The sequence below is a fragment of the Homarus americanus genome, unplaced genomic scaffold (assembly GCF_018991925.1).
Source record: "Homarus americanus isolate GMGI-L3 unplaced genomic scaffold, GMGI_Hamer_2.0 scaffold2539, whole genome shotgun sequence".
Lineage (NCBI taxonomy): Eukaryota > Metazoa > Arthropoda > Malacostraca > Decapoda > Nephropidae > Homarus > Homarus americanus.
In genome coordinates, this window is record NW_024725489.1 from 4,933,956 (window position 1) to 4,951,382 (window position 17,427).

Here is a 17,427-nt window from a genome sequence, read left to right on the forward strand (position 1 = left end):
CCCTCCATCAACCAAACACACACGGAAGAGAACAGGGAGAATTAAAATGGAAACCGAACTCCTATTAATAGCCCTTATTTGTTTCCTCTTAGACGAGATCACTGTTTACCCCTAATATGGTGTTGGTAATTGTTGGTAAGCTTTCCGAGTTCCTCCTGGTTGCCGGTTAGTCATTTATCATCTTTAATGATTTCCTCTGAATTTCCTCTCGTGGAAGTTTAGCAATACGGGGAGAAGGGAAACGGAGGAGGCCATTTATGTCTGGTTAACAATGACAATGATGATGATAATAATAATAATAATAATAACAATAACAACAACAAAAACAATAATAAATAATAATAGTAACAATAATAATAATAATAATAATAATAATAATAATAATAATAACAACAATAACAAAAACAACAATAATACTAATAGATCAACTGAACCCGAATGATATATGGAAGGCAATTAATTCAGGTAATCGACAGGTAATTAGTCAGTAGCAAGGGTTCACAGAGGACCAGTAAAGGTAAAAATAACTATACTCCGACCCCCAAGTTATAACGTAATAATAATAATAATAATAATAATAATATGATGATGATGATGATGATGATGACGATGACGATGACTTCCTATCAGAATATACACATCATTGTTTGCCAGTACGGACACTCGCTATACGTCAGAGGTGTCAGCCAGTGTCAGCCATTCTAAGTTATGGCTCAAAGGTGACTTACAAGGGTTCAAACTGTGTTAGATAGATTTAGAAATAATTTAAGTCTGTATTTGAAGTAGCTGGGAATTTGAGCACGGAAGGGGGGGAGATGAGGGGGAGATGGGGGAAGGGGTAGGGAAGTGAGGAGAAAGGGAAGGAGGGGGGGTGAGAGAGGGAGGAAGGGAGGGGGGGGTCTTTTTCTACATAGGTGATATTGATGTTTGTCTTTTGCTACGGACAAATTATAAACATACATACATACATACATACATACATGCTGCACCCCATATCCTTCCACCACCCTCACCTTCCACCTGTCCCACCTGCTTCACCACCACCATCACCACCGCCACCACCACCACCACCATCACCACCAGCACCACCACCACAACATTCCCCCTCTCTTGGGATGTCTACGACGTGTGTTTTACCTGTAGCCACACTTTACCCATGGCATCCTTCAGTAAGTTTATATCATGTAGACGACAGCCTGTGTGTGGCTCAGTGGCTCTATTATTATTATCTCCCCCACAGGTCCTACGTGACAACTACAGCATGGCCATCTGACCAGACCTGCCCGAAAGTGGCCGAAGCCCCACCCCTACGGCCCCTTCCCAACCACGCCCCCTCCCAGCCACGCCCCCTCCAAGCCACGCCCCCGTCATGCGGGTGGCGGGCAGCAGGGGCAAGAGGAGGGTGGTCTCTCTCCTGCTGGTGCTCCTGCTGGCCCACCTGCTCCTACTGTTGCTTCTGCTGCTGCTCCTCCGCCGTGACCAGCCACCACTGGCCTCTCCTGCCGGCGACGACGACGAAGAGGTGGCTGTAGCGCCCCCAGCCCTCCCCCACACCAGGCTTATTGGTACGTCATCACCATCGCCTCCTACACCCACCTGATCACCTGAATATTAGGCACCCCAGCTTAACTTATTTCACCTGTTGATTAAATACCTTAACACTACCTGGGGGGTTAATTTAGGTTAGGTTAGGTTAGGTTAGGTTAGGTTATAATAACTTTGAACAAGAATGACCTGAAACTATATACCAGTTCCACACACACACACACACACACACACACACACACACACGAAAACCAAATACACCAATCAGATCAAGAGAGGCGAACATTGGCATAATTAAAACGCTGCCCAAAATAGTCCAACAAGGTGCACACAACACAGCTCCCCAGACCAGCTTATTGACCCTGCGTGACCTTTAACCCCGCTGTGAACCTCTATGTAACGACCAATTTGATGCCCATTAAATCTTTCCCTCCAGTCCTGTAGAAGTCTGTGGTTAGCATGACAAGTTTTACGCTGGCACAACAGACAGACACACACAGAGAAGGTATAACCATTATATATCAATACCAAAATAAGCAGAGGGTTAAAAACAAAAAACAAAAAGAATGACCCATCTTATCTTTACAGCATCGGTCACAACGGTAAAGGTATTTTGAGAGTCATTAAGGAAGCAATGGGCGGTAATGATCTGGGAACTGTTCTCATGTAGGCACACTCATTAAAGAGGCACTTGAGAAGGTTAATTAAGTGTGTGTGTGTGTGTGTGTGTGTGTGTGTGTGTGTGTGTGTGTGTGTGTGGTTCTGTGTGTGTGTGGGTGTGTGGTACAGTATGAGTGAGGGTCTTTAGTGAATCTCAGGTGAGTCTCAGGTAAGGTCACTTTAATTGCCTACCTACCTACCTAGTTGCCTACCTGTGCCTCATTAAAGGTCTTGGGAAATATCTAACTTTCATATAAGATAAATAGAGTAACATTCATACCTCCTCACCCCACCACACTCCACCACACTGTTCCACCTCCACACCCACCACACCACAATCTTAATCTCCACAATCCACCACACCAATAACTCCACCACACCCACCCTCCACACCCACCACACCACACCCACCCCACACCCACCTCCACACCCACCACACACACACCCACCACACCACACCCACCTCCACACCCACCACACCATACCCACCACACCACACACACCACACACCACACCCACCACACCACACCCACCCACACCCACCACACCACCCACCACACCACACCCACCTCCACACACCCACCACATCACACCCACCACACCACACCCACCACCCAACCCACCCACACCACCACACCACCCACCACCCACACCCACCACACCACACCCACCCCACACCACACCCACCTCCACACCCACCACACCCTGGACCTCCACACCCACCACACACACCCACTCCACACCCACCACACCACAACTCAATAAGGGGACCCTTGACTACAAAAAACACTGACGTCATCGCTACACATGGCAGGACTCCCTCCCCCCCCACCCTTACATATTTCATGACGCACTACCCTGCTGTTGGCCACACGATGAGGTAAGATGATCACAAACAAACTCCCGTAGATGAAAAAAAAACAAAAAACACCTGACGAATGATAGAGAGCTTGTAAACAGGACCAAAATAGAGTCGTAATAGAATATGTGTACGGTGATATCAAGTAATCGTAGTGACGTTTATCCAGGGTTAGGTTAGGTTAATGGAACACCACTCAACTCTCAGTGAGGTTTATTATGAGAGGTGAGTGACTTATAATTTATACAAGGTTGATAATAATACAAGATTAAGGTAACACCTGGGTATCATGATAGTGTTTTACCTGTGTCTATATTACACTATAATCTTCGGTTACCTGGGAAAAATACACACACACACACACACACACACACACACACACACACACACACACACACACACACACCCCCACACACACACACACGCAATCCCCCCCACACACACACACGCAACCCCACACACACACAAAAACACACACACACACACGCCCCTCACACACACACGCCACCCCCCCCTCCCCACACACACACACCCCCACACACGCACACACACATCCCCCCCCCCACACACACACACGCATCCCCACACACACACACATCAAGCCAGCCAACAACACACCACCATCCTCCTCCTCCCACACCCAGCAACCTTTCCACCTACTTACTCCTCCAGCCCTCTCTTTCCCATTCCCTCCCTCCCTCTCCCCTCTACCCTTCCCATCATCCCCACCTCCTCCTCTCCCCTCCCCAATACATAACCCAGAGATTAGGTTGATTTATAGCAGCTTTATCCGGATTAACTCTGGATCACTGGCCAAATATTAGGATATTTTTAGCATCCGGCTTCTGAGAACGAGGACCATAACACAAGAAGACCCTCCCCCCACCTGCCTCACCCCTCTCTGCTCTGGCTGGATCCTCGACACGTACAGTCCTTGATAATTTTCCCTACGGCCATTACGCCCCCCCAATGCTCTCCACACGCCTCTATTCTCCCACACGCCCCACACGCCTCCATATGTCCCACACACCTTCACGCGCCTCCATGCGCCCCCACGCGCCTCCACATGCCCCCACGCGCCCATATGCTCCCCACACCCCTTTCACACGCCTCCATATGCCCCCACATGCTATGCCCCCACGCGCCTCCATATGCCCCACGCGCCCATATGCCCCCACGCGCCCATTTGCCCCCCACGCGCTCCATATGCTCCCACACACCTCCACACGCCCATATGCCCCCACACGCCCATATGCTCCCACACTCTCCACACCTTCACACGCCTCCACACGCCTCCACACCCCTCCACACCCCTTCACACGCCTCCTACACGCCCCCACACGCCCATATGCCCCCACGCGCCCATATGCTCCCCACACACCTCCACACCTTCACACGCCTCCATATGCCCCCACACGCCTCCATATGCCCCCACGCGCCTCCATATGCTCCCACACCTTCACACGCCCACCCACGCACAGCTTTCATAAATCCACCGTCACTACTATTCCTTTCTCTCTCACCTCCAGGAACCCCACCCAATATTTCTACATCCCTCCTCCTCCACCACCTCCAACACCACCACCACCACCTCTCCTTTCCATCACCACATCCCTCCTCCACCTCCTCCAACACCACCTCCACCACTCTTTACCAGTTCCTCTCTGTACACAACAAGACGTTTAAGGGTAAATCTAGTTTAGTACCTGAGTCACATTTTCCTTCAGCCCAACACAAAGAACCTCGGGTGCCTTCCTCCTGACGGCGACGGCGACGAGACCTGATGTGCCCTCACACGCCGCCAGGAAACACAATGACAGTCACTCAGCCCTCCCATGTGTACAAGGACCTATCTTAGTACACACACACACACACACACACACACACACACACCATCCGGCACTACAGTCGACCCATTTCACTCAACTGTCGACTCCAGGCCCCCACAGAGGTATACCAATGAGACTTATTAATGTATTATACTGAATCATTATACTCTACATTATTATACTCTAGTCTACAACTCTCTACAACCTGACAGAGAGATCCTTTGTGACCTTTACTATGAAATCCTTTAGTCTTATAGGATCACAGGGCGCAGTATAAGGTGCACAATAAACTAACCACTCTATAAAATAATTCATCTATATGTATTATTAATTTTTTGGTCAATTATTTTTTATTCTACATTGCTTCTCTCTCATCTTTTGCTCTTTAACCAACCAATCAGTAAGGTGTCTCCCTCTCCCCTCGTTCTCCTGCAGGAAGCCCCAGACCGAGAGACTCTCCGTGTGTGGGCGTGGGCGGAGGGAAGACGTGGGCGTGGCAAGCCGTCTACACCGTGGTTATTGATGCGGGGGCCACAGCCACTCGCGCCCACGTCTTCTCCTTCCTTAGGTGCTGCATAGGTGAGTTACCCCCTTCGTCAGGTGAGTTACCCCCTTCGTCAGGTAAGCTACCCCCTTCGTCAGGTGAGTTACTCCCTTCGTCAGGTGAGTTACCCCCTTTGTCAGGTGAGTTACCCCCCTTTGTCAGGTGAGTTACCCCTTCGTCATGTGGGTTCTCCTTCGTCAGGTGAGTTACCTTCGTCAGGTGAGCTGCACACTTCGTCATGTGAGTTACTCCTTCGTTGGGTGATTACCCCTTTGTCAGATGAGTTACCCACTTCGTCAGGTGAGTTATCCTTTCGTAAGGTAGGTTACTCCTTCGTCGGGTGTGTTATCCCTTCGTGAAGCGAGTTAAGCTCCTTCGTCAGGAGGAGTACTCCCTTCGTCAGGTGAGTCAATCCTTCGTCAGATGAGTTACCCCCTTCGCCAGGTAAGCTACCCCCTTCGTCAGGTGAGTTACCCCCCTTCGTCAGGGGAGTTAATCCTTCGTCAGGTGAATTTTCTATCTCTGGATAATGCCGCGTCGGGTGTGACTCCTTCACCTTGCGTAGATGAGTTTTCCGCAGCGTCAGGTTCAGGTGAGAATCATCCGGCCGGCGTCACCTTCACCCTCACCTGGGCGACTCAACCTATTAAGTAAACTGCAATACTTATCCTGAACACCACGTAACTGAAGGTGTGTGTGTGTGTGTGTGTGTGTGTGTGTGTGTGTGTGTGTGCCCCATTACTCCTTCCTTACATACATTATTCATTTATCTCCTGTCCTCTCCTCCTCCTCCCCTATCCTTCATTACTGACTATTCATCATTTACTCTGCGGTTATTATCCCCATATCTTCCCATAATTCCTCTTTGTTTCAACTCATTAATGGCTATAATATACTTTACCTTACCGGGACACCTGAAGGGACACTAATTAATCATACGTAATCATTCACATATTACCTCAATCTATATATTCAGTCTCTCTCTCTCTCTCTCTCTCTCTCTCTTCTTACTGTGTGTGTGTGTGTGTGTTGACCCATTAATGCCCATTGTCCGGCTCTATTGTGTGTTGTGTGGTAATAATCGCCTCTTGTCTCCTCTCTCCTCATCATTCTCCTCGTTATGGTGTTCTTATTAATATTCTGTCTGTCTGTCTGTCTGTGTCTGTCTTTCTGTCTTTGCCTTTCTTCTTCTACTCTCTTTCCGCCTTCTGTGTGTGTGTCTCTCTCCCTCTCTCTCTCTCTCTCTCTCTCTCTCTCTCTCATCGTCCTACATCTCACATCGTTATAATTTATAATACCTTTTTCTTTTTTCTCTATGTCTCTTTTTGTTATCTTAATTCTCTATCTTTCTTTTTTCTCTTCATTTCTTTTTTATTTTATTCCTCTATCTCTACCATTCTCTTTCTCTCCCTTTCTCTCTAGTTATCTCACTATTGTCTCTTATATCTCGCTATTTATGACCCCGTGACCTTGTTTGACTTCCCTCGTGACCCCACGCCTGACCTCCTTAACCCCCGTAACCTCGTTTGAACTCCTTAACCCCCGTTACCTCGTTTGACCTCTTCGTGACCTCTTTAACCCCCGTGACCTCGTTTGACCACATTCCTCCTCTCTTCCGTCAGATAACACCTTCCTGCTGCAGAAGGAGGATTACTTCCAGATAGAAGACAGCCTCCTGCACTACGTCAACGCCCCTCACCAGGTAGGTCGACCAGGTAGGGTGGTGGTGGTGGTGTTGGGGGTGATGGTGGTGTTGGGGGTGATGGTGGTGTTGGGGTGGTAGTGGGTGACCTCTCTCGCTCTCTCTCCTTCCTTCCCTCCTTCCTTCTCTCCTTCCTTCCATCCTCATACACTTCTAACTCCTCATTCTACATCTATTCTTCTTCTTCTCTCACCCCTTCTCTTGTTTTCTCTCCCCCTCTTCCTCATCTCTTCATTGTGTGTTACTTGCTAATTCAATCACCATTTTTATCTCACGTATTCTTTCACACACAGAGAGGCAGCAGCAGCTTGTCGATTAGTCACTGTTATAACTATATTTTTTTCTTTAGTCAGTTGGGGAAGTTGCTTGAACCGTGGCTGAGTGCTTGAGACAGGGGAGAGGGTGAGGGTGGGTGGTGAGGGGGGGGTCTGTGGGGGTGGGAGAGGGGATATAACAGGGTGAGGGACGATGAGAGTGAGGGAGGAGGGTGAGGGAGGGTCTCTGTGTAGTTCTTCTCCTCAGTGAGTAACATATGCGTATAAAACTGTGGCCTTCCAAGGAGAGAGTTCCATAAGACGTGATGAGCTCCACCAAGACGGGCGGCCGTGTAATACTAGCCACTGTTGTTTACATTAAAAATACTTCCCGCCAAAAATGTGTTTAAGCGGGCGGCTTCGTGGCGGGAAAATACCTCCTCGGATTTCTCGTTAAAAAACAAAAACGAATAATAAAAAAAAAAAATTATGAAGACGAGATGAGTAAACATATCCATTTACTGGTTAAAGTAATTTTAGTTTGTTTAAGAAGAAGAAAAAAACGAGAGAGGAAAATGTTTGTAGTTCTCGGTAACAAACGTTGACTTTCATGATTCATCAACGTGTCTCTCCACCAATGAGCGTACAGTATCGTTCTCATGACGTCACAATGTTTATACTAGGAGGAACACCTGTCATCTCAACAAGTTTATACACAAATATATACAAAAATAACATCGATAAATCTGTAAAATCGAGGAAAAGTTAAATATTGGTTGAGGCAAAAGATGTTGATATACCAAACTAAAATTATATATTTCTAAAACACAACGAAAACGGTGCGTGTCAATTAGGCCGCAGTTATAACCCCCCCCCCCAAACTAATCTAATCCAATCATTAGAATTAGAGGCTCATTAGGATTAGTACCACTTAAGACTGAAACTGATTGGGAGTCTAACCCATTCGGAGTAGGGATCATTCTGCGGGCCCTAATCACTATAGTTAGGTTGTGGACCAATTAGAATTTGGACTAATTAGGAATGAGACCGATTATGATTTGGACCAATCAGTAATTTGAACCAATTAGGAATGAGACCGATCATGATTTGGACCAATTAGAAACGGAACCAATTAGGAGTGGAACCAATTACCAGTCAGCCGGAGAATGAGGGTCTGGCATCATTAAGGTAAGATTAGTTAAGGACAGGTGAGGCGACAGGTGACCTCCACTACTGTTTAGGTGAAGACAGTGATACGTGACGGAAATACAAGAGGAGGAAAGAATGTAGAACACACACACACACACACACACACACACACACACACACACACACACACACACACGCCTCAAAGTTATATAACAGTAGGGAAGTCTTCACTGGGGGTATTATAACATGGGGTACCTGTGTTGACGAGGGGTGGAAGAGGAGGAATGGGAAGGGGGAGGAGGAGGAAGAGGAAGGACTGTGGAGACGAGCAAGGGGGATAGGAGAGGGGAGGGAAAGAGGGAACAGGAGCATGAGAAGGGGAGGAGAAGAGGAGCAAGAAAGAAGAGAGAGGGGGGGAAAGGAAGAGGAGGAGCAGCAAGAAGGGAGGAAAAGAGAGGAGAGGAGGAGCATGAAGAAGACATGGGATGGGTGATGGAAATAGAAAGGAGGAAGAGAAGGAACCACAAAGAGCCAAAGAGAGCCACACAGAAGCACCAGTTGAGCCCGGAGGCACTAGAGTGACGGGAGGCGTGACGCGGGCAAATTACTCTATTATTACCCAATAGGAGCCGACACCTGTGACGACACCTGTGACGACACCTGTGACGGTCGACACATCTGATGATGGAGCTATACCTCGGGTCTAACCTAACCTATCCCAACCTAAGCTAACCTAACCTAAGCTAACCTAAGCTAACCACCCCAGAATGATGTACAGCTTCACTCTCTCGCCGTCTTCTTCAATACTAAGTCGAGTTAGTAAAGTAAGTTTTGTAAGTAGATTTAACTTTACTTTAGTTATGTGAGATATAGTACTTGGCTTATAAGTATATACCGATCAGTTGAGGGAATCATATACAATATATTACCATAGTTGATTAATATAGTCGTATATATTTTCTCTTAACAATTCCCGATTCTCAATTTTACATGGGATTTTTTTTTTATTGTTAGGTTAGGTTATGAGGTTAATTATCTCTTTATAGGTCTCCAGAATAAACCCATTACCACCAACACGTCACTAAACCCTCGTCAGGCGGCTCCTCTCTCCCGTGTTACTGTATAATGAATAAACCTCTTGAGTTGTGAGTGTCATTAAGGGCCCACCAGGTGATGAATGGGAGGAGGAGGAGTGAATGGAGTAGAGGGGGTGGGGAGTGAAGAATGAGTGGAGTAGAGGAGGAGGAAGATTAATAACGTGTGTGTGTGTGACGGACAGTTTTGACGAGGAGTGTGGCGAGGGATATAGAGACGATAGTGTGGCGAGGAGGAGTATAGTGTGGCGAGGAGGAGTATAGTGTGGCGAGGAGGAGTATAGTGTGGCGAGGAGGAGTATAGTGTGGCGAGGAGGAGTATAGTGTGGCGAGGAGGAGTATAGTGTGGCGAGGAGGAGTATAGTGTGGCGAGGAGGAGTATAGTGTGGCGAGGAGGAGTATAGTGTGGCAAGGAGGAGTATAGTGTGACAAGGGATATGGTGTGCAGGGGGTGACGGGAATAGCCACACCAACATGAAAAACAGAGGAGCCAGGGCAGGTAGGTGTGATGGCCGGGGTCTCAATAAGGTATAGTGTGCCAGGGGCGGGTCATGTGTGTGTTATGGTCGGGTCATGTCGCGTCTTGGACCACGCCGCTGTCCTTAATATTCCAGGGACGGAGCAGGTTGTTGGTGAGGGGCGGACGGAAGGTCGAGAGGGCGGAAGGAAGGGGAGGGAGGGCGGAAGGAAGGGGATGAGAAGGGAGATGGTGGGTGGAAGGAAGGGGAGAAAGGGAGGAAGGAAGGTGGGTACGGGGACGGTGGGAAGGACGGTAGGAAGCAGGGAAGGAGGATGAGGGGGAAGAGAGGGAGAGATGGACTGATGGGCGGAGGCTAGGCGGCCGAAAGGGGAAGGGAAGGGAAGGGAAGGGGAGGGAGGGAGGGAGTCAAGTAAGAAGAGAGTAAGGGAAGCAAGTGGTAAGGGAAGGTGGAAAGCAGGAACGGAAAATAGGAGAGTGAGAGGGAGGCGGAAAGAAGGGGGGAGAGGGGAGAAAAGTTGAGGGAACTAAACTAATTTCGCCTTATAATTAACACCCTAACCTAACCTAACCTAACCACATATGACTTAACTACTTCAAGCAACTACACGACGAAATCTGAGGATAAAATATGGCGGAGGAAAGACACTAAGACTGCTCTAACTAGTTAAGGTAGGGAATTAAACCGGAAAATCTGGAAATCCGGAAAATCTGGAAAATCTGGGGGTGTAGGAATATTTGGGTGGCGGCGGGGAGTGACGTCAGATTTATGATCGATTCAATAACCCTTTGACACTGCCGATTGAAAAATGGCGACCAGCTAAAAATATTTCTCCAGGAAATTTACTAACATGTCCTCACCCCTCCACCCACCCACGTTCGACACACACACACACACACACACACACACACACACACTGTTTCCACAGGCACCCCACACAGCCAAACAAGTAAACATACACAGTTCCCCATAAGCACAAACATACACCGCCCTCCAAACAAACACACCCCCTATAAAACCCACAAACACACACACTAAACAAACAGGCATACTGCTCCCACAAACACCCCTACCCCCACCCCCGCCCCCCCCGCCCACACCCACAACAGCTAAACAAGATAGAATAGTTTTTCCACCGTCGTTGATAAGTTAAAAGAAACATAATTCACTCAGTGTATAATGTATGCAAATGTATGCCTACGTCAGCTCCAGTTGTGGTTCTCATTCGTCAACGTGTGAAAGAACTCAACAAGTAAATTCTCAACCGGAAATATTTGGGTTGGAAAAATAAACGCACACAAACACAGGCTCCAGGTATGAAGGGGGAGGGGGGAATGTTGACCTGAAGATTAGACACCCCGAGGTTAATTTAGTTGATGGTTACGATCTCTAACACTAACCTAACCCAACACTAACCTAACACAACACTAACCTAACGTAACCTAACCCAACACTAACCTAACCCAACACTAACCTAACCCAACACTAACCTAACCTAACCTAACCTAACCTAACCCAACACTAACCTAACCCAACATTAATCTCAGAGCCTAGCACATTCCAGATACAGTCGGAAGTGACTTTAATTAACACATCCCTAGCACAACAGATCTCCTAACACGTTTTAGACATAGAGGGAGAAGAGGGGAATCTCCCAGCACATCTCTCACCATCGCAGACCCTCAGCATATCCTTGACATACTCCCAGCCCTTCCTAAAACCTTCGTAGATCTCCGAGCACACTCCCAGAGCCTCCTAACATCCTCCCATCTTCCCCTGCACCTCTCCTAGCACATCCGTAGCTCCCCCTCGCACCCTAGTTATCATCCTACACCTCCTACCATCCTCCCATCTCCCCTTACACCAATCTAAGGATCTCCTAGCACACTCTCAACTCCTCCTAGCGTCCTCCCATCTTTCCTACACCCTAATAAGGACTCCTAGCGCATTCCCAGCTCTTCCTAGCATCCTAGTTAACACCCTACACCCATAGCATCGTCCTATCACCCCCTAAACCCATCAAAGGACCCCCTACACCCATCAAAGGACCTCCTACACCCATCAAAGGACCTCCTACACCCATCAAAGGACCTCCTACACCCACCTAAGGACCTCCTACACCTCTATAAGGACTCTTAGCACACTCCTAGCATCAATACGAGGGGTGGGACTGCTCCTAGACGCTTAATCAAGATTCCTGCGCCCCTTAGGACTCCCCAGAACTCCTAGGAACTGATCATTAACACAAGAGCGATGTTATGGAGTCCGGCAAATAGCTCTCCGGGGGCGGGCGTGACAGAGCCAACCCACAGCGGTACGGAAGGTCGACTATCCCATCTATCTGTGGAGCGACTCACGACCTTATGTAGTATGTGGTCGATGGCTCTGTAGTGTGTGAAGGCGGCGGGGATATTAGTTCTTTGGACCTTTCTTGTTATGGGGCGTAGGAGGGTGTTCTGATGGGCGTAGGAGGGTGTTCTGATGGGCGTAGGAGGGTGTTCTGATGGGCGTAGGAGGGTGTTCTGATGGGCGTAGGAGGGTGTTCTGATGGACGTAGGAGGGTGTTCTGATGGGCACTCTGCAAACTCAATATTTCTAATGATTTCTTTGACAGTTATTTTTTGTGAGACGTTGATCTGATGGGTGGGCAGGGCATTCTGATTTGCGGTAGTGATGGGGGGTATGATGGGCGTATAAGGGAGAGAGTTATGATGGGCACATGTGAAAGTGGTTTGATGATTTTCAAAGAAGGGAAATTTCTGATGGGCAGTAGTTATATCCTTTCATGTAAAGTCTGATGATAGGTAGAGCGTTCTGATGGGCACCAAAGGAGGGATTTTATGTTCTTCGCGCAGAGAAAAGTTCTGATTGTCGCCTTTGATGTAGTGTGTTCTGATGCACGTTATTGATGGGGTATCTGATGGTGCAATAGAGTATTATGATGGGTGCTAGACCTGGGTATTGATAATTCTCGTGTGTCTGATGGGCTTGAAGGTGTTCTGATAGACGCTTGTGACGGAGACCAAATAGTCAAGTAAGCGTTCTGATTATCATTAGACACAGGGATTTAATGGTCATGTAAGGCGTTCTAATGGGCACTAATAACGGGCACCTGATGGTCATTTTGTAGGGAGGCGGTCTGATTAGTGCTCAGTTAGTCTCTGATCGGTCGGGATTTACTCGTATACTCTCTCTCTCTCTCTCTCTCTCAGTCTCTACCTCTCAGCTTGTCTCAGGAGTGCTACAGAGCTCCACCCACCTCCCCCCACATCGCCCTAGAAGGCTGTTTGGTCTCGTATCTGTGCATCTTTCACCCCAGGCTCTGTGACCTGTCCTCTAGGGGTCAGCTGAGGTCAAACTATTCTGTCTCTGCATCCCACTTGCAGAGGCTGTGTTCTGAGCTGGGGACAACTGTGAAGGCCGCTGTGCAATGTATAACTACGTCTTGTCTCATAGTATGGTGGTTCAATGATGATGATGATGATGATGATGATGATGATGATGATGATGATGATGATGATGAACAAAACAAGAAACAAGAAGAACAAGAAGAAGAACGTTGATGTTGTTATTATTATTATTATTATTATTATTACTTCTACTACTACTACTACTACACACTTCAGAAGTCAGTAAATGTTCAACCTTCACTAACATACAGCGTTAATGTCACTTAATATTTGTAAGTTAAATAAACATTAAAGTAAATCAGTTAATAAACAATCTTGTCTGTAAAAAAAAATTAGTGGTTGGAAAATAGTAAAAAATATGACTTTTCTTTTCCTAATTATAATTTTCTTTTGTATTCTCTGGAAGTCTCCCTTTCTGTCTCCCTCTCTGTCTTGTCTGTCTGTTTGTCTGTCTGTCTGTCTCCCTCTGTCTTGTCTGTCTGTCTCCCTCTCTGTCTGTCTGTCTCCCTCCTCTGTCTCTCTGTCTGTCTGTCTCCTCTGTCTGTCTGTCATCCCTCTGTCTGTCTGTCTGTCTCCCCCTCTGTCTGTCTGCTGTCTCCTCTCTGTCTGTCTGTCTGTCTGTCTCCTCTCTGTCTGTCTGTCTGTCTGTCTCCAGTCTCTCAGTCTCCTCTCAGTCTGTCTCTCTCTGTCTATCTGTCTCCCTCTCTGTCTATCTGTCTCCTCTCTGTCTGTCTGTCTGTCTCTCTCTCTCTCTCTCTCTCTCACCAGGTAAATAATTTTATAATTCTCATCGTGCAATATTATATACATTTACATTATTTGAATTAAGTTGCATCTCATCTTAATATAAATGTTTCCTCAGCAATTGCATTTTCTTGAGTCTTTTTAGTCACGTCGCTTTTATTTACTATATTTCAATTTTCTATTATATTTAATTATTTTTAATTCTACATTGTTATAATATTTGTATAAAACTTAAATTTTAAAAAAGTATTATTTCAATGAGTTTAACCTGCTGGAGTACTAAGATTTAACCCCTATTATGATTTAACCCTTGAGCACTATGATTTAACCTCCTGAGTACTATGATTTAACCTTGGAGTACTACTATGATTTAACCCCTGAGTACTATGATTTAACCCCTTGGAGTACTATGATTTAACCCTTTGAGTATTATGATTTAACCTTTGAGAATTACCTATGATTTAACCTTGGAGTACTATGATTTAACCCCTTTGAGAGTAATGAAGATTTAACCCCTGAGTACTTAGTGATTTAACCCCTGAGTTTAACCCTTGAGTACTAAGATTTAACCCCTTGATAACTACGAGTTAACCCACTTGAGTACCATGATTCAACCCTTTGAGTACTATGATTTAACCACTTGAGTACAATAACTTAACCCCTTCAGTACTATGATTTAACCCTTTGAGTACTGAGTACCATGATTTAACCCCTCAGTTAATGATTTAATCCCTGCTGCTTTCAACGCTACCCACCACTGTCACCCACACCCACCACTGTCACACCCACCACTGTCACACCCACCACTGTCACACCCACCACTGTCGCTGACCCTGCCACTCGTCACACCCGCCACTGTCACACCCGCCACCGTCACACCTGCCACACCCATTCCACCACTGTCACACCCACCACTGTCACACCCACCACTGTCATTCCACTACCACCACTCCACCACTGTCACACCCACCACTGTCGTTCCACCACTGTCACACCACCACTGTCACACCCAGGTATGACACATCTTCTCAAAATAAACTTAAATAAATAAACATTAATAAAGGCAATATGTTTCTCCTCCCTCCCTTCTCCCTCCCTTCCCTCTCCCTCCTTCCACCTCCTCCCTTCTCCCCTCCCTTCTCTCCCTTCCTCCCTCCTCTCCCTTCCCTTCTCTCCCCTCCTCCCCCTTCCCTTCTCCTCCTCTCCTCCCTTCCCTTCTTCTCCCTCCCCTTCTCCTCCCTCCTCCCACAGATAACCCTCCTGCCTGCTCTCCTACGCCGCGCCCGAGCCGTCGTTCCGAGGAGTATGAACACACGACTCTCATCACGCAAAAAGCACGCCTTCCCTTCGTCGACTGCCACGCGCCCACGCCACCAGGCTTATACACAGGGTGAGTCGGTACACACACATACACACATACATACATACATACAGTACACATACATACATACATACAGTACATATACATACTCACATACCTGTACACACACACACGTTTTCAATACACCTGTACAGTACACGTTATCAACCTGTTATGACTCACTCCATACACCTTTTAAAACCTCCCTTCAATACCTTATAGAACGTTCGTTATATGAATAATTATATAAGAAATTAAACGTTACAAAGTTCACTATATGAATTTTATACCAGATTATAAAATATCTTTTCCTATGACTGTTTACTAAATACTAAGAAACTTTCAATATAAATTTCAAAAGAGAATAAATAAAGTTCCCTTATAGTATTTTTCTATATAAGGTAAAATATAAAAGTTTATTATAATCCAGTATTTTTGACAAACGTTCCGTGACCTTTGACCCCTGACCATAAAAAGACAACTCTGACGTCACGCAGACCAGAGGTGTCAATAACTAAGTTGAAAGTTTCTAAAAATAAAACATTTGCCACACTGCCTCTCTCTCTCTCTCCACACTGCCTCTCTCTCTCTCTCTCCACACTGCCTCTCTCTCTCTCTCCTCCACACTGCCCTCTCTCTCTCTCTCCACACTGCCTCTCTCTCTCTCTCTCTCCACACTGCCTCTCTCTCTCTCTCTCTCTCTCTCTCTCTCTCTCTCTCTCTCTCTCCCAGTATTACATTCCTGTTGGCTCTTTAAATCAACCAAAGGTTCCTATGTTAATCCATTTGTCTCAGGTGCGCGAAAAACTTAATTACCTAAATATTATCGAAACTGTAGTGCTCAGGTGTTCACAAGTTCATTCAATCATTAAACCGAACAGAAAATTATGGATAGTGTTTACGTTTTGGTTGTGTTATGTTGTGTTATGTTGTGTTGGATAATTAACTGATTTATCTCTCTCTCTCTCTCTCTCTCTCTCTCTCTCTCTCTCTCTCTCTCCCTGCCCTTCCTCCCCTCCCTACCTTCTCTCACCTTCCATTCTTGATACCTCTCCTCTTACTCTATCTCTCCTTCCCCACCCCCCTCTCTCTCCTCCCTACCCTCCTTCTCCCCTTTTCCCTCCCTTCTCCCCACCTCCCTCTCCCCAGGCCAGGAAGATAAACGAGCAAGGACGCCGTTTGTAAGGTGAGAAGCAGCAACACGTCACCATCATGGCTGGAACCACGACAAGCCATGACCTGTGGCTCGCTGCGGAATTTCCTGACAGTGAGTCTCCACCATGTGTGTGTGTGTGTGTGTGTGTGTGTGTGTGTGTGTGTGTGTGTGTGTGTGTGTCTGTTGTTTGCTTCAGGTGCCCAGTGGAAGTCTCTCTCTCTCTCTCTCTCTCTCTCTCTCTCTCTCTCTCTCTCTCTCTCTCTCTCTCTCTCTCTCTCTCTCTCTCTCTCTCTCTCATTTTACATCTTCGTACAATTCCGTCAGAAGATTTGCCAGAAATGTACAACTGATCTTTGTAAATATTTGAGGTGCTAACATGTCCCAGTGTGTGTGTGTGTGTGTGTGTGTGTGTGTGTGTGTGTGTGTGTGTGTGTGTGTGTGTGTGTGTGTGTTCTCAGCTTTAAGTATTTCATTTAAGTATAATCTTCAGCCGTTAGCTCTACCAATTACATCTTAATTACATCGCAAAATATGTAAATGAGGCTCTGCATTATTGTATATCAGTTCCTTCTAAAACTGCTATAATATATAATTCTCATATAGCTCTTAACTTAATGAAGAAAGAATAATTATATAATTCAC

The 17,427-nt window shown here is 46.7% G+C and overlaps 1 protein-coding gene across 1 annotated transcript; it reads left to right on the forward strand.

Annotated features, from left to right (window-relative positions):
* The first annotated feature begins 1,113 nt into the window (after positions 1-1,113).
* On the forward strand, positions 1,114-7,509 carry LOC121865103. Its single transcript, XM_042364433.1, has 4 exons — positions 1,114-1,565; positions 5,329-5,472; positions 7,060-7,139; positions 7,489-7,509. The coding sequence occupies exons 1-4, from the start codon at positions 1,370-1,372 to the stop codon at positions 7,507-7,509; spliced, it is 441 nt and encodes a 146-aa protein (XP_042220367.1). The 5' UTR covers positions 1,114-1,369.
* The last annotated feature ends 9,918 nt before the right edge of the window (positions 7,510-17,427 follow it).